Raw genomic sequence first — 22539 nt, forward strand, 5'->3', positions numbered from 1 at the left:
TATTTAGCAACGTTAGCACGTTTGTTAATTCAAAGCTGCCCGATTGTGGCCTGTGGCAGTAGCATAAGATGTCACGCATGCCAATGCGCCGAGGTGTTTCACCGGCCTAAGCGCCGAGATACCTTCTGTGTACATGCCGTGCCAATCCATGTTCCTGCCCCGTTGCTGCTGGCATGCATGCCCTTCGAAGGCCGAGACTCAGGTCAAGGAGTCCCTTCAGGTAAGGTCTGTCGCACGTAGCGGGTTTGCTGCGTGTCGTTGTAACTCTTTTGGACGGTTTTAAAAGGCGCATGACTTACCAACATCCGATTTTCTGTACAGAATCAGATGGATGGGTACATCGCGGAGGCGCAGGCCGCGCGGGCACAGACCGTTGGCGCTGCTGGTGTCTCTTACGGTATCGGCAACGACGAGAGTAAGTATCCTCGGCTTTGGCCTTTCCTAATCGAAAAAACGTCCGTCGACTTTTTTGGTGTGCCCTCCTGCATCGGGCTTGGTTCCCTTCACGTCTCTCGCTAATTAGCGCTGTAGCAGACCTGGATGGCTGAGGCATTGGCACTGGGTGGTGCACTTCAGCGCAATTCCTTCTGGAAGGGTGCTAGTTACTGCAGGCGCGCAGCCTAAGTCCAACCTCCTCGGTGCCTGCGCAGTCGGTACATGTTCTTGCTGTCGCACCTGTAAACCCACGTGCTTGCTCCTGCGATACCGCGTGCAGACTCCTATCCGACGGGTGGAACCGGTGGCGGGCGCGTGCTAGTTGAGGGAGGGAACATCGCCAAGATGACGGTGCAAGAAATTAAAGATGTGCTGACGCAGGTGAGTCAGGAAGTGGCCGTCTTCCTTGCTAAATTGCTGCTAGTGGATTGCAGTGTCCGGTTTAATCGTAAATGTCCGCTGAAGGTGCCCAACTGGGGTCATTTCAACAGCGTGAGGTCTTCCTGGATTTGGGATTTTTCGTGGATCATCGGTGCTTGTTTATTACTCGACTACCCCACATGATTTATGTACTGCCCCACATGATGCTTCCTAGTAGCAGCTTAGGATGGAGTTCTGCACCTAACTAAATGGCCTATGCCTTTTGCTCTGCTGAAAACATGCAACAGGCTGGCTACCAAGAAGATGTTTGGGCGATGACGAACCGCAAGCCCGCGCCGAAGAAAGCGGATTGGATCGCGCTGCTGGAGCGCCGGCAGCAGGCAGCGTCCTAAGATCCCTGACCATTAGGTTTAGGATGTCCTACCTTTATATTGCGTCGATGCATGATGCACTGTCCTTTCACTTGGTTGGGTTCAACAGCTGTCGTAACAACTGTTCAAGATGTACGTTGGCCGATGGGGTAGGGTCGTTATAAATTACGCATTTTCTGATAGCTCTCTTTCTTTCAGGTGATTCAGCATGCGGTTAGGGTAGCTTGTTGTTATGGCCCATGCCTAATGTTTTGAGTGTATTACCGGGCCGTGCTTTGCGTCGGAATTGGCCTGATGATTCATTACGAGCATCGCTATTGGGGCTTGCCTCTCCTCAGCCGTCTGTATGGCAGCGCTTTCCCACGTGCACTGTTGTTTGCAACGCTCGCGGCGCTTGAGACGGCTTTGCTTTTCGAGTTTGCGCCGAAGTACGTGACTATGGCACTTAAAAATCCTACAATATTCCAGATTTTTGGCTTCGTCGTGGGCTTTGCGCTGGTGTTCAGGCAAGACCAAAGACACGTGCAACATGCATGTGTAACGCTTTTCCGTTCCTTATGGTATATGGTCTTTCCTTTTAATAATTCTTACACTTAATGGTAATACATATAATCTGGTGTTCGCACCATGTTAACCGAGTTCACCTTGTGCACTGAGCTGAACAATCCAAGGGAGGGAGGGATGGATGCCCTTGCAGGAGCAGTCTCAGTTACAACCGGTTTTGGGAAGCTCGAACGATGTTGCAAACTTTATCTGGAAGGCTATCTTACTTTACGATTGAGGTGCGCCAAGGGCGGCCGTGAGGGGAAGTGGACTTAGGGAAGGTAGGCAGAACCCTACCTAGGGTTGCGCAGCCCTAGGGTTCGTTGCGAGCCTAAGCCGTTGGCGCAAGTTTGCACGTGTGCGCCCAAACCCCCCAAATTCCCGGCCCTGAATGCGGCGCCGCTCAGGAAACAAGTATCATGTCAGCTAGTCAATTTCAAATCGCAGACCATCGCCGCCGACTTGGGGAGTATGGACCATGAATCCGCCTCGCCTGAGGAGAGGAGGGCAGTTCACAGGTCAGTCAGGCGCCTCCTGGTACACCATCTCCCTCCCAAGGCATGCTGCGATGGATCACCCTGTGATAAGGCCTCGTATTGTACTCCTCGGGCATCGTCCTTGTCTCCTGGAGCGAACTATTCTACAGTACCACTACCTGGGGTCCCCTCCTCGACGTGGCCGATGGCGGAAGCATCTCACGCTACTACTACTACTACTACACGCCGCGGATCGAAGATATTTATGACTAAATGAATGATGTTTCAATGGGTCCTATCAAATCACTGCCGGTGCTGTCCACATCCAAGCATCCAAGCAGTGATGTAGGTGCTAACCAACGACCATCATCCGGGCTCCAAGCTGCGAAATAACTCAGGATGCCATGGGCCATGCCATGGCCTCATCTTCTACACAGCTTTCTTCCATTCCAAGAATTGGGTTTGTTTCTATCCTGGCTTTTGTTGACGGTGGGCGCCTCGTCCGGGGTTCCCCAACTGTTTCATTCCCTTTCCTCCTCCCCCTCCTACCTGCGCCCCACCTAGATTCCACAATGAGTTGTTGCATCTGGTCAGCCTGATGTACGCACTAATGATCAAGCACCTGCGCCAAGACTTTGACCTGTCCACCGTCTACACACATGACATGGCCGGCAAGCCGCCGTACATGGTAGGTATGTAGGTAGAGCGAGCAGGGCGCTGTGCCGCAGCGCGTCTTTACGTTGGGCTGGACAGAAAAGCGCCCCGGTAGCTGAGATGTCTCGAGAGGGGAACCTCGGAAAAAATCGCCAAGATCCGAACCCGAAACGTTGGTCGTGTAATGGCACCCTGCAGGATTCGAACGTGGGTGTTCACGGCTGGAGCCGCTGGGAGGTGTTCATGGCTCGTGTCTTGGCGCTTAACGACCTCTTTAAAATCCACAACCCGCAGCAGTAAGTAGATTCTCCTCCTAGGCGTTATGGTTTTACGCCTGCGTCTGAGCTCATGGCCAGTGCTGGGGCCGCCTGCCAATCCACTCCTGGTCCCCACAACCGCCTGGGCCAAGCCTTGGACCCTCGCCTGCCGTCAAAGCCTCCTACCCTTAATAACTGCGGCTTTTTTCCGGGTGGTCTGGATGCTATGGTGCATGGTTGGTACCTGGGGTGTCTTTTTTTGCAAATCCTATCTGCAGGCAAGCCGAAATCCCGGTGATAGGAGGGCTGCGGGACGAGGAGTGCGTGCGGTTGGCAGACCTGGTGCCCACTCCGGCAATGAAGGGTACGGATCTTTGGTCACTCTGTCAAATCTGTCAAATCCTGTATTATCACGTAATATCTGCTTGGAAAAGGGGCAGGGAAAGGAAAAGAAGAGCGTCAAGAATCTTAAAGCGCTTTTCCCAGGGAAAATGGAAACGAGGCCCGCTGCGACTTGTCAACACCGCGACCACAGCCATGGCCACAGCGAGCCGCACATGTCTGCTTGTAAAGGGTTGCGTTCCTTAGCACGAGACGGAGACGCCTCCGAGCGGTGAGGGACCCCGTGTGGAGTAGGCCAGGCGTAACGATGTGTGTGTGTGTGTGTGTGCTCCGTGTGGTTACGTTGGATAGGCGGACATGGAGTCCTCGGGAAGCGTTGGGGCAACATTCTGGTCTTGGCTTGTGCGTGTTTTTCGCTGGAAGGTGCGGCCCATGGCCCCATCCGCACAGCCCTTTCCTAACCGCGGTGATTGCAAACCGGCGCCCGTGTGCTCCTTGGCGGCGGCGGCAGGTCGCGGTGCAGCCGTCAACGGCGCGCGGCCGTACGCGGTGTTTGCACTCATTTACCAGCTTTACATCAGGTAAAGCGCGCACCACCGTTTCTGCCTGCCGTGCGCTGGCCATACCGTGTAGTTCTTCAGCGACAGATTGGGGCTAGGGGGTGCAGGGGGTTCTGGCGGGTGGTTTCGCATGGTTTCAAGTAAGCATATCTACCAAGTGCAAGCCGCATGTGCCGAACTATGAGATGTTTGTTCGTCGTACCCGGCCCGGTGGCGCCTGTGGGGTGTACGACGCCAGGAAAGCGCTACTTATCCATTTCTCCATGACCTCTAAACGCGTTACGCCCCGAGTGGCGTGCACTGATGAATTTCCTTTTTTCCTTTCTCCTCCTTCAACTCCTCAACCTCCGTCTCCTCTTTCCAGGCGCATTAAGGAGGGTGGCCTGCAGACGCACCCGCCGCTGGTGGCGAGGCTGGGGGGCATAGCAGAGGAGGGCATGGCAGCATTTGGGCACTGTGCCAAGCTCGCGAACACCCAATTTCCCTTCGCCTGGGCCCAGGTAGTTGGGCGCGTGTGGTCGCAGATCACTATACACTTCAGGCCTGGGTGGGCTGCGAAGCGAAGAGACAGCGGAAGGTTCTGTCCTGTTCTGTTCTCCCAAATGCTCTCTCTCGAACTCTTTGACGGCCTTCATGCGCTTTGAACGTTTTTGGAACCGTTTTACTTTTCTCCTTTCAAATTTTTCTTCAGGTGGTCATGGCTTTCCTAGCAATTATGATGTTGCTGCTGCCTTTTGTGGTGACCAACTTCGTTGAGGAGCTGTGGATGGGCGTCGTACTGTCGTTCGTTGTCGTACTAACGTATTGGTCACTGAACGAGGTGGCATCGGAGATGGAAGACCCTTTTGGCTTTGGTGAGTCGTGATGTCAAGAGGCTGCGTTCGTTCTATCTCCCACACGGCCGCGCCCCTGTACCAATTTTGTTCCATCCGCCTCCTTTCTTTAGCCGTCACCCCACTTGCTCTGATCCGGGACTTACGGCTCGGATGCGTGGCATCCTCTCATCCGGCTTTGGATGCAGCCCCCAGTCCGCCCGCCCGTCCATGCATTGAGGGGTGTCGTCTGAACTCCTTTCGGAGAATTACTCATTTTGGAGAATTACTCACTCAAGGCCGGGCGAACAATTGAGGCGAACTATTAACGACCTAATGAAACAGCAGAGACCCAATGAAACTGCCTTCTTTCCGTTCTTCCTCCTTTCCTTTCCTCTTAGCAGCACCGCGAACTGCCTCCCTATTTCCAACACCAATGCCGCCCCCTTCGCCCCCTTCCCTCCTTTCCCCGCGTTGCCGGCAAAAGACCCCAACGACCTGCCTCTGGCCCGATATGCCTTCGATTTTAATCAGGTGGAATGCGGGGGTTTCAAGTTCACATTTGACTTCCTCAAGTCTTGGGGATGGTCACTGGGATCGGGCGCGGAGGACAGGGTGGAATGCAAGTTGTGAATGAGGCTAGGCCCTTGCATATACATGGACGTCAGGGTCAAAAACCCCCAGGCCGGCTCTGCAGCCTGGATGCCAAGTAGTTCTCGCCACATCGGTTGTGGGGCCGTAGGTCCTCTTGGGGGCCATGCCAAGGCATGTGAACCCTCCTCTTTCATCTGTGAGTGAGTTAAACACGTAACATTATAACCATCGCCATGAGGACTGACTTCAGCCACAGAGACAGATGCAATCGGTTTCGGCTATTCCAAGCAGGTCCGGTTTCTCGAGCACCTCGAGCCGTACCGCCTCTCCTGGCATGAAAGCTCCTTTCCCCCCTCCCTCCCTGCCTCCCCCCCACTGGGCCCTTCCCCCCTCCTGCCGCCCTCCCTCCCCCCCTCCCTGCCGCCCTCTGGCCCCTCCTCGCTCCGACGGTTCAGGGCATACTGGTTGCTGTGCATCAATTGCGGCCACCGTACTTTGACGAGCTTGACATCGTAAGTCGGCACTGAGTGGTCATCGCTCAATTGGTCGTTGGCAGTAGTGTGCTGCTGCATAATTCACCTCTGGCGGACATATGCACTAGGCCGCCTTGGAGGCTGTAACGCCTGGAGGCAGTCTTCCTCCGCTGCCTTCCGGGGAGTCTTCCCCTCCGACCCGTGAAGCTTAGGCGGGAGATGAAGTGTAGCCGCGTTTTGTTCTCCTCAAATGCCCCCCGTAAGGATGACGTGTGTGGGGGGGCGTATGTGTATGTGTATGTGTATGCGTGTGTCTGTCCCCGGAAATGATTGTGAAGGGGCTTTGCGGTATGCACCCTTGAGGTCTGCACATACAAAAATATCTTTTGTGCCGTATGCGACCTGTGCGTAGGAGGAGGAGGAGGAGAAGGCCAGGAAGGGAAAACAGCAGCAGCAGCAACAAGTGGAGGTGTTGATGCAGAAGCCCGCCAGCGGCAAGGCGGCCCCAGGGAAGGCGTCCTTGGCGGAGTTTTTCTCCGCTGGGGGCGGTGGTTTCGGAGGCAGCACCTGTGCCGTCGCCAGCGCAGACGGATTCAGCCACCCTGCCACCTCGGGCACGGGCCATGTCACGACGGCGGCTTGCTATGGCTGCAGCCATGGTGGTGAATACGGCGGTATTCCTGGCGGGTCCACAAGCGAAATCGACGGCGGCGGCGGCGGCGGCGGCAGTAGCAGCCACCCCAGACCACCGGATGCTCTTCCCCCAACTCCTCTGTATGCCGGACCGGGGGCGCCCTCGGACAGTCCTCGCCCCTTTTCAGCGAGGAGTTCGCAGCAGCAGCAGCAGTCGGCGCCGGGTACTACTGCACGCATGAGGTGCAGTTATATGTCCTCTGCAGTCTTTCTCAATGATAATTCTGTGCAAATGTAAATGTAGCAAAATGTGACGGCCTGATGAGCAAACTGCTGGTTCCATCCGCATCAGTGTACAGCAGGCATTTCATTTCATTGCATTGCATTGGGCGAAGTATTGTACTTTCCGAGGTTCGAAGGACCTCGCCCAATGCGGCTCATCCCCCGTGGTGCAGGTGGGCCCCCGGGGAGACCAACATCAACAGCAGAGTCACCAGTAGAGTCGCCACAAACACTGCGAACACCAACACTGCGAATACCAGCATGAGGGGTACCACAAGCGGCAGTGCCGGCAGCAGCAAAAGCAGTGGCAGCAGCAGTGGCGCTGGTGATGGTAGTGGTGGTGGTGGTGGTGGTGCCCAGGCGGCTCAGGGCGCCACGGACGGCGCACCGTCACCTCCTAATCCGGGATTGCGAGCACCCGCAAGCACAGACTCGAACCTGAGCCGGCCGGGATCTGCGTCTGCAGTGCCCCCCGCCGTAACCCACTCCAAACCCGTATCAGTGCCTGGCATGATGGTGCTAGATTCTGATGCTAACCTTGCAAGGATGGCGGCAGTCAGAGGCGGAGGTGGTTGCAGTGGCAGCAGCGCCGCCGTTGCTCAGGACACCTCCACAGGGAGTCTGTCCGCGACTCCGTTCAGCCGCCAGGCGAGTGGCATTCGGTTGGACTCAATGGGGGAATCCCGTAAGAGCACCCTTCCGCTTCTGAACAACTGACCCATGGGTCGGCCGTCGTGCCTATTCATCTGCCTGTCGACTGCCTGGCATCTGGCTGGCTGCCTGTCGACTGCTGGTGGTGAAAAGCGATGGAGGTAGAGGCCGAGATTAAAGTATGTGGAGGGAAGGGCTGGAATATGGGAGTATGGGATGTTGTGTTGCGCTCTCAGCGCTGCGCCGGCCGGCAATAATGGAGCATAAGGTCCTGTAGCACAGGATGATAAATGGCTAATACCAGGAATACCATACTATTTTTATCACAAACCCAGCCTGAAGTAGGCAACCAGAAGTCGAACAAAAAGAAGTTCGGCAGTCATGCAGTTGTAAGCAAAAGCAGTGTTAAATTGAGCCAGTCAGGAGAGGTGGGTAGGTAGGCTTAGGACCTGAGATACAGTGTGGGCAGATTTCCCTTGCGACCATGTAGCCTAGGAAAGGTATGCAGGTACTGAAAGTCCTAGGTCATGATAAGGGTGGGGCATGCTTAAGGGTAGGGCATGAAAGAAAGAGAAAGAAAGAGAAAAGTCAGTGAGGTGGCTGGAGAGGTATAGATGTTATGGATAGCGAAAGTGCGGAGACTGAGGTGGCGATGGATGGCGATGGATGGCCACGGGCGGCACCATCAGCACGGCCGGTGCGCAATGCCCGTCATGCAGTTGTGTTGTTAGCGTAGCTTAGCGGTCAGCTTTCATTATGATTACATTTTGTATTCGGTGAAAAGGTAAGTAACAGCGCTATTCGGATTGGTGACGGCATTGGTTAGTAGTAGGTACTTTTTCCGGGTCAAGTGATGGACTGTGCGTGGTGTAGTCCGCATGGTGGCGAGACTGGGCTCGCAGTTAGTTGCAGTTCGTTCGTTAGTTAGTTGGGCTCTATTGTAGTGCCAGTAAAGATTGGTGACATGCGAAGCTTTTGGCATGAGAGTAAATGTGGGAAAGTGCGAGGTGTTGTATTTTCATCATGACCCGGAGGCACGTAAGGCTATGCACGTTTTGGGTTCGTACGGGCTTGTTACCATGAGTGTGAGGGAGGCTACGGGACACGCGCTCAAGAGTTTACCTTGGAAGGAGCGCGCACGATATTTGGGCCTGCATTATGGATCGGGTACAACTTTCGAATCGTGCACAGATGAGTTGTTTGCATCAGGCAAGAAGGCGCTCTTCTCGCTGGTTAGTAAGCTTAAGCGACAAGGGTTTTTTGTCCCAGCTGTTGCGGTGAAAGCGTTTGATGCCCAGGTTTTGTCTATTCTGTCGTACGGGGTACAGGTTTGGGGCCCGTTAAGGGTTCTGGACATCCTGGAGCGCGGTTACCCTAGCAGCCAGGAACCACGATCGTGTTACTTTGAGATTACACTGCAGGACAGGATGGTGGAACTGCAGAAGAACTTCCTGAAGCAGTTGAGTGGTGCTGGCTTGCCAACAAATCGGCTACTATTCAGAGAGTTGGGTCAATACCCTTTGCAAGTGCATTGGGCAAACCTGATGTTTCGTTTTTGGAACAGGTTGGTTGAGGCAAAAGGTTCTGTGTACCACCATTGCTTTCGGGAGGAACTGCGGTTGGCATTATCATCTGGCATGACGTATGATGGATGGGGAGCGAAAGTCCTGAAGATCCTTGAGTTGATGGGTCATAACGTGCGGACGGGTGTGGACGACTCAGGCGACATTGAGGTCAAAGTTGATGCTCTGGCGACACGTTCACTAGATGTAGGCCAGTTGATCTGTGAACTTCGGAGCCGATTTGATGATGACTGGGAAAGTGAGCGGTTGACAGTGGATCCAGCTTTGTTTGTTTCAGATAATAGGCAACCAGGGGTAAAGATGTGTCGCTATAAGCATTGGATGGGTTTGCCCAAGCATGGCAGCGGCTATATCTCGCCAAAACAGCACGTCACGCGGATGCGATTCAGGATGTGTGTTTGGCCTTTGGCGGTTAATCGACCGCACGGTAGGGAACGGTCTGCCCGGTGGTGTCGGGTCTGTGGGAACCGGCAAGCTGTTGAGGATGAATGTCATGTGCTGCTAGATTGTCCTGCGTATGCGAATATCCGTTTGAAGCTTTTGGACCTGGGGGTTACTCCTGGAGACCGCATGATCGAGCTTATGGGCGTCAAGGATCAACGCGGGTTAGCGCACGTCCTGGACGACATTAGAAGATGCAGGTTGCAGTACGTTGAAGATTAATCAATCTGTTATTGTTGGGTATGGGCATTTTTCTTTTTAAGTTCTTGTTTCCAGTTCGGCAGTTCATGAGCCTTTTGGCTCGTCTGGACCGTACAAGCTTGAAGCTTGTAACAAAAAAACATCAAAAACGTGGTGACAGAAATTCTGGTGACAGCCGTCCTGATGTTTCGCGATGATTCTTGCAATTGGTGATGGCCCAGAGGTAGGAGTATTGGTTCACATTTTGGCCTTGCCTGAGCACCATGTTCACAGTCACAAAGCTAGCGCAGTGAAGGCCGTTCCAGGGCATAAGCAGTAAGGTGTGTGGGACAGGGGGTCATATCTTCACCCTGGGGCCGCTACCCGGCAGACCCTGCCTTCCCCGGTACTTCGGGGCACCCTCATCTAGTCACCCTAGCGGACTTCTCAGTGGATCGCTCAGGTTCCGCACCCACAACCGCTGTGTGCATGTATGCATGTATGCATGTGTGGCTTTCGGGTAGAGTATTGCCCCAGTGCATTACACCATCAAGCAAGTCGAGAGAGTGTGGAGGTTAGGATGGTTAGGTGGTTAGGCGGAGGATCATCATCCGCCGTGGGCAGATCACTCAGTCTTGAAGACGTTTGCGGGTGGCCCACTTTACAGTGGTGTGGGGTTGGGGTGGATAGCACGCACTCACTTTCACGGGTAGTTGGAAGGAAGCGAAGATGCGGATGTTAGGGGGGAAAGATAATGTGCTGTTGCGGGAGCTGAGCTGTTATGTTTAGGGAGACGTAGCTAAGTCTTGTTTTTGCAAACCATTTTTTTGCTAAATATCACATCTCTTGCTAAATATCGCACTAGCGGATATTAACTGGTTTAGGTGCGACGGAGTGAAGCGATTGGAGCGTCTGGTTCTGTGCGACTGTCGTAAAACCGTGATGAGTGGCGAGCATTCGCATCAGGCATTCTGCATTCACTTAGTAAGTAGAGCTTCGGCTTTTGTAGCTGCTATGCCCTTGGCAGCTGGTCCCCACTCCCATTCGTCACTCTCTCACAGCACGTTCTCTCTGGTCAGCTTCAGCAGGTCCACGAGATTAAAGTAAAGGTAAACAGGAGCACAGAAAGTATAGCGTCGGTTGGAAGGTCTGTAGCTAGTATAGCTAGAAGTGTTGGACGTTTTGGCCTGAACATTAATCAAGAGCCACAACAGCCGCAGCCACCCTGGCGGCCACGGCCGATGCAGCCGCAGCCGCAGTAGCTGCAGCAAACCAAAGCCCAAGTACAAAAGCCAGGTATCCCAGCACAAGCTGTTGGAAATGACCGACACTCATACACCAGAGGATGGTAACAACAGCAATTATAGGACCCAGAAGGGGTCCGGCGCGTTGCTGGTCTTAACACAAGCCTCAGCCCCAGCCCACCCAAAAATCGCACCTTTCACCGCTGCCCTGCGACCTGTGCTACGAGCTTATTTCATAAGCACACTTCATTCCATCGACATGTACAAAATTGCCTCAGCCCCAACGCGCGGTGGACTCGGAACTAACGTACTAGAATTGAGACCGTAAATGGAGGAGGTGGAAGGCCTATTCCAGGTCAAAACCTCTGCCGAAGAGACAGGTGCCCATGCGTCGAAGTCAATTTTTGATGTGTATGACAAGCACTTGCAAGGCTCACGAAAAAACAGAGCCACAAACAACGACAGATTCCATCCCAACCCTCAGGAAATCATACGAAAAGGCGAGCTCTTCCGCTTTAGAAGCCAATATCACTCGAGCGGTCAATGGATGTCACACAACACTCCAGCGTGTTTCATCAGCAAGCCCCTTTTTCCATTCAAGAAACCCTCAAACCCCAGTGGCCCCAACATACATACATACATACATACATACATACATATATACGCCGCTGCCCTGATGCTCCATTGATGTGCGACGTGATGCTTTATGCTCGCGTGTGTGTGTAGTACTACCGGCTTTACCGCATTCAGCAATCCTTGTCATGCATCGCATGCAGACTCCAGGAGCCGTTGCCAGCCCCCCCCACTGCCTCCGCGTATACAGCCTCCAGCCCCCAAGGGACGTTTTGCTGCTCACTTCCTCCTTTTTCAGCAGTTGGTGATGCTGCGTTTTTTTGTTACCACAAACAATTGATGCGCACCGCGCGCGAGAGATGTAAGTTGTCCCTCGTCTCCCGTCCCTTTCCAGGCCCTTCCCCCTTTTTCCCCTGTTAAACACCGCCATCCTGCGTGCCCTCACCCTCCTCCCCGTCTCCCTCCCCTCCTTCCGCCGCCTCAGCCGCCTCCGCCTGTTCCACTACTGTGGCCACAATCGCTGCGGCGTCCGGCATCCACGGGTAGGAGTACACTGCTGCCTTGACGAACTGCAACACCGACAATGTGCGACCGAACAGAAAGCCCCGCAGCAGCAAGTGGGCGGCCTTCTCACGTCGCATGCTGCGCTGAAGAGCCTGCAACAATGTATAAGCAGATACATACAAATATGATGTGTGGGGCAGGGGGGCCATATCTTCACCCCGTGACCTTGCCTTCCCCGTATTTCGGGGCACCCTCATCTAGTAACCCTAGCCAACTTCTCAGTGGATCGCTCAGGTTCAGCACCCACCACCAGCATCCAACGGAGTCGGCCGGATCAACGGCGGCTCAACTCCATTCCTGATCAGCTCGCAGGCCAACTTTACCCCAGGTCAACACCGTCCATCAACACTAGGGGCACTTCTACCTTCCACCATCGGAAGGATTTTCCAACTCCTAAGTTGAGGCGCCGTTGATCCGTTAGATTTGGTAGGATGCTGGTCGTGAGTTGCTGAAGTCGGATGGGGTGATTGGGTTAGGGTGCCCCTCTATCAGGGGAGAGCAGGGAACTGCCTCGGGAAAGGGGCCGCTGGTGAAGCTATACCACCCTGTAACAACATACATACAGAGCTCATTACGCATGAGAAGCTCAGAAGAGGTGCTTAAGCAGAACGGTTGGGTTGGGTTAGGTTGGGGTTCGCACCACCCATACAGTCACCCCCACCCACTTCCACCATCAGCCCCCACGTGCCCGCGAGGTGGGGCACATTGGCACACGCACTCAAAGTTCAGATCTGTATGTCACGTCCTTTCGCGAAAACCCTAAACCCCAAAAAACCCCTTGAAGAAAATAGAAAATACTCGGAAGTTACTCGGTATAGACTCAGGTTTAATAGAGTTAGTTATACTGACTCCTTTATAACTTTCTTCGGATGTCTGTTTGATACCAGAATTAACGACTTCTTGGCAACTCCCCCCTACCTGCAGCACCTCGCACTCGGGTGACACCGTCAGGTGCTTCATGGCCACCCGGATGTCCGCCACGGAGTCGTGCAGGTGCACCCCCTCCGCCAGCCGCATGTTGATGGCCTTGCGCTCAGCCAGTACGGCAGACATGATGTCGGACACGAGGCGAAACACAGCACGCAGCTCCCGGATCTGGTCGGGGGAAAGCTCTAGGGTGCGTACGACAGCATGCCAGTGGCTGGGATCGGGGGCCGTCAGGACCTCCGTTTCCAGGTGCGTCTGGTGGGTGAGGAGGTCGTACAGGTGAGCAGAGCGAAAAGAGGTGAGCAGCAGAGCGACAGAGAGGAGGGGTTGTTAAGAAAGGTTCCCCCCCTCCTCCTCTTCCTCCATGGTTAACAACCAACTTCCCTCCCCTAGCTCCCCCCACATCTCCCCCCCCCGTACCTGTGTCACGACCATCAAGGTGTCGGGGGCCAAAAGGCTGGCATGCTTCAGCATGTGGGTAGCCTCACCAGCCAGCTGTAGTACACTTGCGGCAGCCCGCTCGTCCTGGCCGTTTGACTCCAAGGCCAGCAGCGGTACGGCCACCTCGGACAGGTAGTGCTTCCAACCCGCCATCAGCTGCCCCTTCTGCAGGGAACGAAACCTACGGCCAGGGCGACACAGCGGCACAAGGAGGCGTCATGAGACACAAGGTGATGGCGCCAGTACACACACACACATACACACATAAAAACACACATACACATACATACGCACACATACACACATAAAACACACATACACATACATACGCACACATACACACACGCCGCAGTTGCTCGCAGTTACGCAGCCCGAACTCCCCAAACCTCCCCAAGCGCTGGGGGGCCCCCCAGGACTGCAAGACGGTTCCAGTGTGTTTCAGGTGCCGAACCCTCCCCCTCCCCCTCCCCCCTCCCCCTCCCCCCTCCCCCTGCCCCCTCACCCTCACCCCGCCCCCTACCCCCTCACCCTGCCCCCTACCCCTGCCCCCTCCCCCTCCCCCCTCACCCTCCCCCCTCACCCTCCCCCCTCACCCTCCCCCCTCACCCTGCCCCCTCACCCTGCCCCCTCACCCTCCCCCCTCACCCTCACCCTCCCCCCTCACCCTCCCCCCTCACCCCGCACCCCGCACCCCTCACCTCTCCCGGTCCGCCGCTGACAAATGCCCTCCAGACGCCCTCAGCAGGCAGCTGCAGCTGGACATCCGGAGCGCCTCAACCGCGGTGTAACCACCATTGCCACCATTACCATGTTCATTGCTATCGCTAACACCCGCCGCCGCCACCGCAGCAGCAGCAGGAGCAGGAGCAGCCGTCTCTGCAGTAGTAGCACCACCGGACCATGAGGCGCCGCCGCCGCCGCCGCTGCAGCCACCGGCACCTCCGCGAGTGCCACCTATCCCTACTCCCACTCCAACCCCCCCTGGAGCGGGTGCCTCCTGCGGCGGTGTCCCCGGTGCTGCTGCTGCTGGTGCTTGTGTTGCCGCTGATACTGGTGGTGGCTTTCCTGCTGGTGCCTGTGTTGTGGTTGTTGTTGTTGTGGTTGTTGTTGTCGCTGCTGGTTTTCCAGCTCCCCAGTATTGGGGTAGATCTTCGGGGAGTCCCCGCATCACCTTCAACTGGTAGTCCCGCATCTAGAGGACCGCAGGGAGCGGGGCAAAGGGAAGAGAGAGAGAGAGAGAGAGAGAGAGAGAGAGAGAGAGAAGGGGTGGGGGAACTAATCAGCGAGGCATCGATCGGCTTACGAGAGGTGTGAAGGAAGACGGGGAGGTGCAAGGAGGTTCCCAAGATGGTACGCCGTACTTGTATGACTTTCTCCAGTATTTGGCTCCGAAACTTGAGCTCCTGGTTTTCGAGCATCAGTCGCTTCAAGTCCTGACTCTTCTTGGCTGCTATGGCCTCCAGGTCCTTCATCTGGTGCTGCTGTGGGTGGCGTAGGGAGCAGGGGAAGTTATATTACATGCCAATATGACCTTAGATAGATAAATATACAAAATGCTGTGAAAGGGGGGAAAACGGGGAGGGGGCGGGGGGAAAACGCCATTCGGAAGCAAAGTGCACACGGCGCAGGGGGGGATGCAGGGGCGATGCGAGTCAGGGGGGGGCATCCCGGACAAGGGATTCGTTAGGTGTGTTGAGTGGGTGCAAAAGAGGACGCGAGGAGAGTGCCTTCATAGGCCTGAGGGTACATGTTGGTGGCCACGTGGCTGTGTACATGGCCGAAGGTATGAGTCATGGAAGAATGGCAGAAGGGGGAGCCATTGATTGGGCAACGCTTCATTGTGTGAGAGAGGCGGGAGGGAGGGAAAGAGGGAGGGGGCTACTACCTTGCTCTTTCCGCTGACAGCGTCGCGTGACCGCTTAGATGTGGCATCTCGGGAGGGCTTCACTTGCTTGGAGATCTGGGGCTGTGGCTGCTTTAGTTGCTGTGGCTTCGGGTATTGGCCAGGTGTTGCTGCAACCGGTTGTACAGGTATAGGTGGCCCAGCCCACCCATCCGAGCCTGCCGACGGAAATGCGCTACCGCTGGATCCCCCGCTCCCTTGGGCGTCTGGTTGTTGGAGCATGGAAAATAGGTCGTCGTAGTCGAGCAGAGCATTATCCCCATCGACAGGTGTGAGAAATTGATTTGTGTCAAAATGGAATGTATCCTGGATTGCTGCCTGGTTAAACCCGCCAAATCCGCCCGGATTAGCCATGTACTCGGTCATTCTTTCGGAATATGGCAAAGAGCTACCTGAGTACAGCGCACGTTAAAGTCAAACTACTAACGTGGCACCAAGGTATGCAAGCATAAGTGGAAAGTCTCAGACAACCAGCGTCAGCTCCTCAGAGTATTACGTTGCACTATCCAGGAAAGCCAGTACGGAGGCCACGTGGTGCGGTTTTTAATCGACTCTATTGCCAGTATCTATGCGCTGCATTGCAGATGGACTTCTGCTGGCTCAGCAAGAAAGCGAGTTCCGGTAGTACAGAAACGGTGATAACTGCTATCAGGCAACGAAGCAAGCCGCTTCCTGACCAAGCAGTTGCTTGTGGGCTCCCCTACTTTAATACAAAGCTATGTGCAACTGTAATTAGTATCATCGCAGAATGTTCAAAGATGGACATGCGCGCTGTGTCCTATGGAGGGCAGACTTCCCAAGGGGACTTTGTTACGTTAAGCACTCATCTTCTGCGCCTTGACGACCTGTTGGTATAACGTTATGTGATGTGATGTTACAAGCTCGAGAGAGCTTGTAAGGCCCAGACGAGCCAGGAGTTCTTACCGCGAGTTCTTACGTAGTCAAATAGAACGAAGAAACAAAAAAGGAAAAGAAAAAAGTGCTTATGAAACCCATTCGCGAGAGTAACAAAACAGTAACTAAAGTAAGCGACCTCAGGCGTGCGACCCTCAGGCGTGCGACCTCAGGCGTACGTCGACTCATCCAGATGTTCTGTACGGTTTGCGGAAGCAGTCATGATCATGGCGCGGCCGACCGCCGGGTCGGCTAACTTCCCAAGACCACGCCCCTAAGCGAAACCGCAGTAGTAAGACTTCGCATGGATGTAGCACGTCGTGTGTTTGGGCGTGCCCATCCAATGGGTATGCCGGCACATCTTAACCCCTGGTCTACGGTTGTCCGATACAAATTCCCGGACAAGACGTGGGTTCTGCCAGTAATCATTAAATCGCTCCTTCAACGTTTCCATGACAGATCTGACACGAAATTGACGCCCCCCTCTTCATTCAGGCCCGGGTGCACCTCCGAGAAGTGTCCTAAGCACCTTAGACCCCTTAGCATCATGGCACCCCAGTTGGCGACAATACAATCAGAACGCACTGCAAGACGTATCTCCTCACGCAAAACATGGTGATACACAGTCCCTTTCGCAAGGATAACCCTGTTCCAAAAACAAGAAAACAGGGCCCAGTGAAGGTGGAGGGGCCATTGACCAAGCTCCCTAAACAACACACACGATTGTCCAGACCAGAGAGATGCTAACCCAGAGAGATGCTTCAGAAACGTGTGTTGCAGCTCGACCATGCTATCCTCTAGAGATCTTTCGAAGTAGCAGGACAGCCCTTGTGCATCAGGTGGTCGTTCAACGACCTGGAGAATGAACTCCGGTCCCCACACCTCGACTCCATACGACAGAGAATGGATCTTATTTGCATTTCAAAACACTTGTGTGCTGTAGGCAGAAACAGTTCCTTCCTACGCAACCTGGCTATCAGGGCATGTGTGGCTCGCAGCCCCGCACGAAATAGCTCACCAATGCAGGATTCGAAGGAGGCATCCAGCCCGTAATGAAGCCCGAAACACCTGGTCCTGCTTGCCAACGCACGGCATCTCTTCAAACTGCGCAGTGTTTCCCACTGCTCGCTGCATACCAATCTTTACAAGGCTCCCAGTTCACGCATGCAGAGTTCCATTGGGGTGAAAGTAGGCAACCTCAAATTTACGGGTAAGAATGGTCATGCCAAATGCTGCGCTGCACCCCTCCCTGAGGGCATTAAGAAGGCACATTAGGCGCCGGTAGTTGTGAGCAAAAGCAGATTCAGGTCATCCACTTCTTGATCTACCAGGCGATCGACATCGGTACAAATAACCCTTAGGTTTAATGGCTTCATACTTTTCTATTCCGATGGCGAAGCTGGGACAGAGAGTGCCTGGAGGCGTTAAGAGGCTAGCAGCCCTCCCAGCTCCCTCCATGGCCCGCCTGCCTGGAGGCCTTGTAAGGCTCGCAGGGAGATAGAAGTGAGGTGGGAAACGCAGGAGACCTTACAGAGGTTAGGGGGGATTTCCCCCGTCGCGTCGCTCGGCCCCATCGGTACCCATGGGCGGCTGCGTCGGTCGCTGCTGATCCCACTGCCCTTCTGTATCGCTGCGCTAGCTGCACACATGTCCCCACACATGTGCAGCTGCTGGATCTCCCAAGGAGGACTGCTACTGCTGCTCCTAGTGCTACTGCTACTACCGCTACCGCTACTACCCCTGCAACTGCATCTGCATCTGAAACTACTGCAGCTGCTGCTGCCCCGCCTTCTCTTCCGACCCCAATGCCGTCGTTATCTCCTTTCCCTCGCCCTTCCTTTCAAGCTCCTCTTTCTCTTGCTGCTGCTGGGCCGCCAGGAAAGCCCCCTTCCGCTGCTCCAGCTGCTCAATCAGTTGCCGCAAATCCCAGGCATCCACCACACGGTACGACCCCACCGCCTCGCGGCGCAGCGCAACCAGATGCGCTGCCGTACCCAACGCTCGTCCCATGTCGTACGCCAGGGACCGAATGTACGTCCCCTGGTAACGCAGCGTAGGAAGGCAAGGCAGGTGGATGAGGGGCAAGGAGGTTAGGAGAGAAAGCGAGGCGGAATGAAGAAGAGAATCAGAAAATAAAAGAAATATATAGCACCGCGATAAAAAACGCTGCTTCTTTTTCAAAGCACCTATACATGTACACACATTCCGGGGTTGACCAGCCCGCTGCGCAAATCGTCCGTAGTTCCTAGAACCCAAGGCGTCATGGTTCATGAAAAACTCTTTTCTCCTAAGGAATTTGGCACGTGCAGTAACGGAAGAAACACGACGCACGGCACAATTAGCACACGCAATAAAACACACGGCCCGGCACCGCTCTCTACAGACATACGCTGACTCCCAACCGTTCCCTAGTTTCCCGCGCCTTCCCCCTTCCCCCTTCCCCCGCACGCACGAAGATAAACCACCCACACGCACGCATCCGCCCACCTTGCTGCACGCCACGTAAAAGTTCACTTCTTGCGGATTTGTCTCTGAGCGCCACACCCGCAGGCTGCTGATGGTGACCGGCCGCGCCGGCAGCTCCAAGCTCTGCCCCTCCCTCGCCAACTGGTACAACTTCTGACCGCCCACCTGGATCCACAAAGTCCAATATCCATGTAAATATATAAATCATCACATTCACATCTCACCCCACATCTCCAGTTTCACTATCCTCAGACCGGTAATATACCGTAGTAAGGCCTACTAAACCACAGCCCTAAGAAACCCGCATAGCATCACGTAAGCAAAAGCGAGGAGCAGAACGAGCAGTAGTAGCAGCAGCAGCAGCAGGCCCACATTTGGCATGTCGCCACACAGGCGTCTGGACACTTTCCGCCGCGCCATCGCCACCCCTTCCCCTCCTCTCCTCTTCCCTTCTTCCCCGTCCCCCGGGCCGCCGCCGCCAACCTGCCTTGATTGCGGAAAACATGGGCGGAACCTGCATGATGTCCCCAACAAAGCGAGCTGCCGCCACCTGGAGGTCCATATCTGCGAGATGGTATTGCCGTACATACATATTGCCGTACATACACCACGAGCGCGAAGCGAGTCGCGCGTGAGTATGTATTAATGGTTCGGTGGGGGATATCGTGTGATGATGCATGCAAGAGGGCTAGGGCCTAACTGCCGACGGCCAAAGCACCCGCTGCTGCTGCTGCGTCCAAAGCCATCACGAGAATGTATAGGTGGGTGGGGCCCGGACGAGACCCCGTGATGCGTGATGAGTGATGCGCGGGCGGAATGAGCCGTGTGTAATTGCTGCTGCTGCTACTGCTGTTGCTACTGCTGCTGTTGCTACTGCTGCTGTTGCTACTGCTGCTGTTGCTACTGCTGCTGCTTAGGATGACATGCCTTTGCCATTGCTGCCGTAACTGTTACGACTGCTTCGTTTCTACGCTGCTGCTGCTACTGCTGCTCCGGTTTTTACTAAAGCGTACCCGTCGCCTAACTGGTTTCCCTCAGCAGCCAGCAATTCCCCATGCTACCCCGCAATCCTCCATCGGGGCTTCTTCAGCCACTGCTTCATCTTTAACTTGCCTGTCACGTGCTCCCAAGGTAACCGCTCCGTGACCTCGCACTCGGCGTCGTACGACGCCGTACCCTCTCCCAGCCGCATCGTGCCTGAGTATTCCTTGTCCTGGTAGCAGCGACATCGACACCACAAGCAGGGTTAGGGAGGTAGGGATGGACGATTGGGGTGTGCAGGCATGCAGGGATGCGGGGCAGGCAACAGTTACGTGTCAGCTGTACCGCCGTACAGCTAGAACAGGGACGGGGTCAGAGGTTCCTCAACTCCTTCCTTACTCCCCTTCTCTCCCCCCCTCCCCTCGCCACCTCCCAACCCTTGAATCCCACCGGCTGGACAATGGGGTCTTATCAACCACGGTCAGGGGCCCCGCAGAGCTGAGTGAGCTGAGCAAGCTTGCGCACACGCAAACACATGGACAGACAGACACACGAACCTGTGCCATGAAATCGTCACAGAACTTGGTGCCGCGGCCCGTGCACACGATCAGTAGTCCAGTAGCGTGGGGGTCTAGTGTCCCGGCGTGACCGACCTGACATGGAACACGTACGTACGTAAGTATGTATGTACGTATGCGGGGATCTCTCGTGTTACATAGGGGATAAGATGGGAGCTAGGAAACGGACAGGACACGCAAATCCAGATGGGGTACGGGGGACAGAGGGTAGCACCAAAGGAGGTACGCAAATGTATACAGGTAATACAGAGGTTGTAACATCGGGTAGAAGCGTAAACCTGGGAGTGCTGGAAAGCAACTGGTGTGTGCAAGGAGTCTGGTTTAGCAATGTCGCAAGAGGGTGGTGTAGTGGCTGGTAACGGGTGGGTAGGGTACGCATGCGCACACCTTTTTGACGCCTATGAACTTGAGCAGGTTGCGAATCTTGGCGCAGACGTCAAAACTGTGAGATCAAGGAGCGAGAGCGGTTAGGAGGCGATATCATAAGCGGAGGGATCAGCAACCAAGTCGGTCAGTAGCCGGGAGTGATTTGCGCGACCAGAGGGCGGCTTTTTTGTTCTTCGGCAGGGGAAAACATATTTTCAGCCGGGAGGGGTTGAATATAGACATTGCTCAGGTTATGCGCGCATACCTCGTCCAACCAAGAGGCTTATCCACAAGGATGACTCCGTTCTGAAGTATGTTGACGTCCTCGATTGCCCCAGGCTTTAAGCTAGTCGGTGATACACGTTTAGATTTCGGTGTGATCACGGGGGTATTGCTGGGGGCGAAACCTGGGTCAACACCATTGGATGTCGAGGCCTCAGACGTACGGTCGCGTGACTCGACGCCCTCAGCGGTTTCCGCTGGCATAACTTCACATTCTGGTGCGTGTGTTGACAACCCAGATAGTATTGCCCTAGCACGCCCAAGATTTCGCCGTTGGAGACAGCCCAACGGCCGGCGGCCAGCCACACGGCCCATCAGCGTAGACTGTAAATACATTTCCTTGATGAGAAAACAGGGAAGCCTGTTGTTGTTTTGCACCAGCAGGAAGTTGCTAAAGCTTAATGCTATTACATCAACGAAAAACGAACCGAGTCGAGTCAATTACATACGCGTGATTCCATGCATATCACTATGTAACTTTTTTGCATAAGTTAGAGCTCGCATTACAACTAAGAAAACAATGCTCCGTTGTGCTTGTACTGGAATCAAGACCCCGCCCAGGCACGCACGGCAAATCCGACAAATCGCCATTCTCGCACGCTCCAACAACCCTTCTGTGGACACCGAAAGCGCGGCACAACATCTTAGGCCTTTCCGTGCCTATGCGCCCAACGACGACACGGGCGGTCAGCTTGAAACGGAGGTCCTTGCATCAACCGGCAGCCGCGTGTTCACGGTATCGCTGAGGAAACCCCTCGGACTGGTTCTCACGGGTGCGCGTATCAGGGAACTGCCTCTTGGCATCTTTCAGGGAGGGTTTCAGTAGCTCCACGGTTCACCTACAGCAGGTTCTGCATTTAAAAATGGGACTGGGCCAGGAGTGGGGCACGCGTGGGGCAAGGAGGCAGCGTGGACCATGAGTTGCCTTGCTGAGGAGCCCCACGCGCCGGCAGCCTGAGTTTAACTACAACACGTTGAAGCATTCCCGTGTTTGCGCATGTGCATCTCTGTGTGTGTACGTGTGTGCTGGCCGCGAATCACGCTCATTGGGTGCCAAGTCGAAATCTGGGGAGCCTTGTACGGCCCATGTACGGTATCACACCAGTGGAGAGGATTTGGTATGATTCTGGTAGGGAAGGTTTGCGTTTGAGATGTCAGCCACTGAATGCGTTACACGGGCGCCAACCTGCGAAGTCATCACACGGTGTTTAACACACGCTAAGCAGTGTATGCGGATGGATTACTGTGATGGCGGACTGTGACAGCTACCGTAGCGGAACACTGCACGGAGGAGCTGTGCATGCGACGTCTCGGCAGCAGCGGCAGGATCAGCAGCAGCAGCAGCAGCAGCAACAGCGTAAAGACCGGCGGAATTTCGATACATGCGAGGGCGCCGATGCCGGCCCGATATTGCAAAACTTACAAGTTCCGCACAAATGGGGCCCCTGGTGGCCCGATAATGCTATAATCTTTCTCACGCATTGCCTCTTTGCCGCAGCGGCGAGCAGACACATGCTTGCCATTTGGCATGTAGCGCTGGCACGGCATGCCCAGCATGCGCCTCAGTGGCCCTCACGTCTTAAAGCCTGACAGCCATGCCATGACGTCAAACACCATACCTGCATCTCCCACCAAACGAGTCTGACACGAAC

The 22539-nt window shown here is 55.0% G+C and overlaps 4 protein-coding genes across 4 annotated transcripts; 1 reads left to right on the forward strand and 3 right to left on the reverse strand.

Annotated features, from left to right (window-relative positions):
- Nucleotides 1–2201: 2201 nt before the first annotated feature.
- On the forward strand, nucleotides 2202–7031 carry VOLCADRAFT_87886 (uncharacterized protein; the record flags this gene model as incomplete). The annotated part of the gene is made up of 11 exons (XM_002947547.1): nucleotides 2202–2248; nucleotides 2771–2894; nucleotides 3059–3156; nucleotides 3396–3481; nucleotides 3811–3882; nucleotides 3971–4040; nucleotides 4384–4519; nucleotides 4711–4873; nucleotides 5319–5446; nucleotides 5881–5937; nucleotides 6987–7031. The coding sequence occupies 11 exons, from the start codon at nucleotides 2202–2204 to the stop codon at nucleotides 7029–7031; spliced, it is 1026 nt and encodes a 341-aa protein (XP_002947593.1).
- A 4870-nt stretch (nucleotides 7032–11901) lies between these two features.
- Nucleotides 11902–15686, reverse strand: VOLCADRAFT_120496 (uncharacterized protein; the record flags this gene model as incomplete). Its single annotated transcript, XM_002947682.1, has 6 exons — nucleotides 11902–12141; nucleotides 12968–13231; nucleotides 13397–13598; nucleotides 14116–14609; nucleotides 14779–14898; nucleotides 15303–15686. The coding sequence occupies 6 exons, from the start codon at nucleotides 15684–15686 to the stop codon at nucleotides 11902–11904; spliced, it is 1704 nt and encodes a 567-aa protein (XP_002947728.1).
- A 1960-nt stretch (nucleotides 15687–17646) lies between these two features.
- Nucleotides 17647–19061, reverse strand: VOLCADRAFT_87888 (uncharacterized protein; the record flags this gene model as incomplete). The annotated part of the gene is made up of 4 exons (XM_002947683.1): nucleotides 17647–17700; nucleotides 18171–18254; nucleotides 18702–18845; nucleotides 18996–19061. 4 exons carry the CDS (start codon nucleotides 19059–19061, stop codon nucleotides 17647–17649), a joined length of 348 nt encoding a protein of 115 aa, XP_002947729.1.
- Nucleotides 19062–19737: 676 nt separating this feature from the next.
- On the reverse strand, nucleotides 19738–21091 carry VOLCADRAFT_87889 (uncharacterized protein; the record flags this gene model as incomplete). Its single annotated transcript, XM_002947684.1, has 4 exons — nucleotides 19738–19893; nucleotides 20219–20314; nucleotides 20627–20681; nucleotides 20871–21091. The coding sequence occupies 4 exons, from the start codon at nucleotides 21089–21091 to the stop codon at nucleotides 19738–19740; spliced, it is 528 nt and encodes a 175-aa protein (XP_002947730.1).
- Nucleotides 21092–22539: the final 1448 nt, after the last annotated feature.

The sequence above is a fragment of the Volvox carteri genome, assembly GCF_000143455.1.
Source record: "Volvox carteri f. nagariensis unplaced genomic scaffold VOLCAscaffold_7, whole genome shotgun sequence".
Classification (NCBI taxonomy): Eukaryota; Viridiplantae; Chlorophyta; class Chlorophyceae; order Chlamydomonadales; family Volvocaceae; genus Volvox; species Volvox carteri.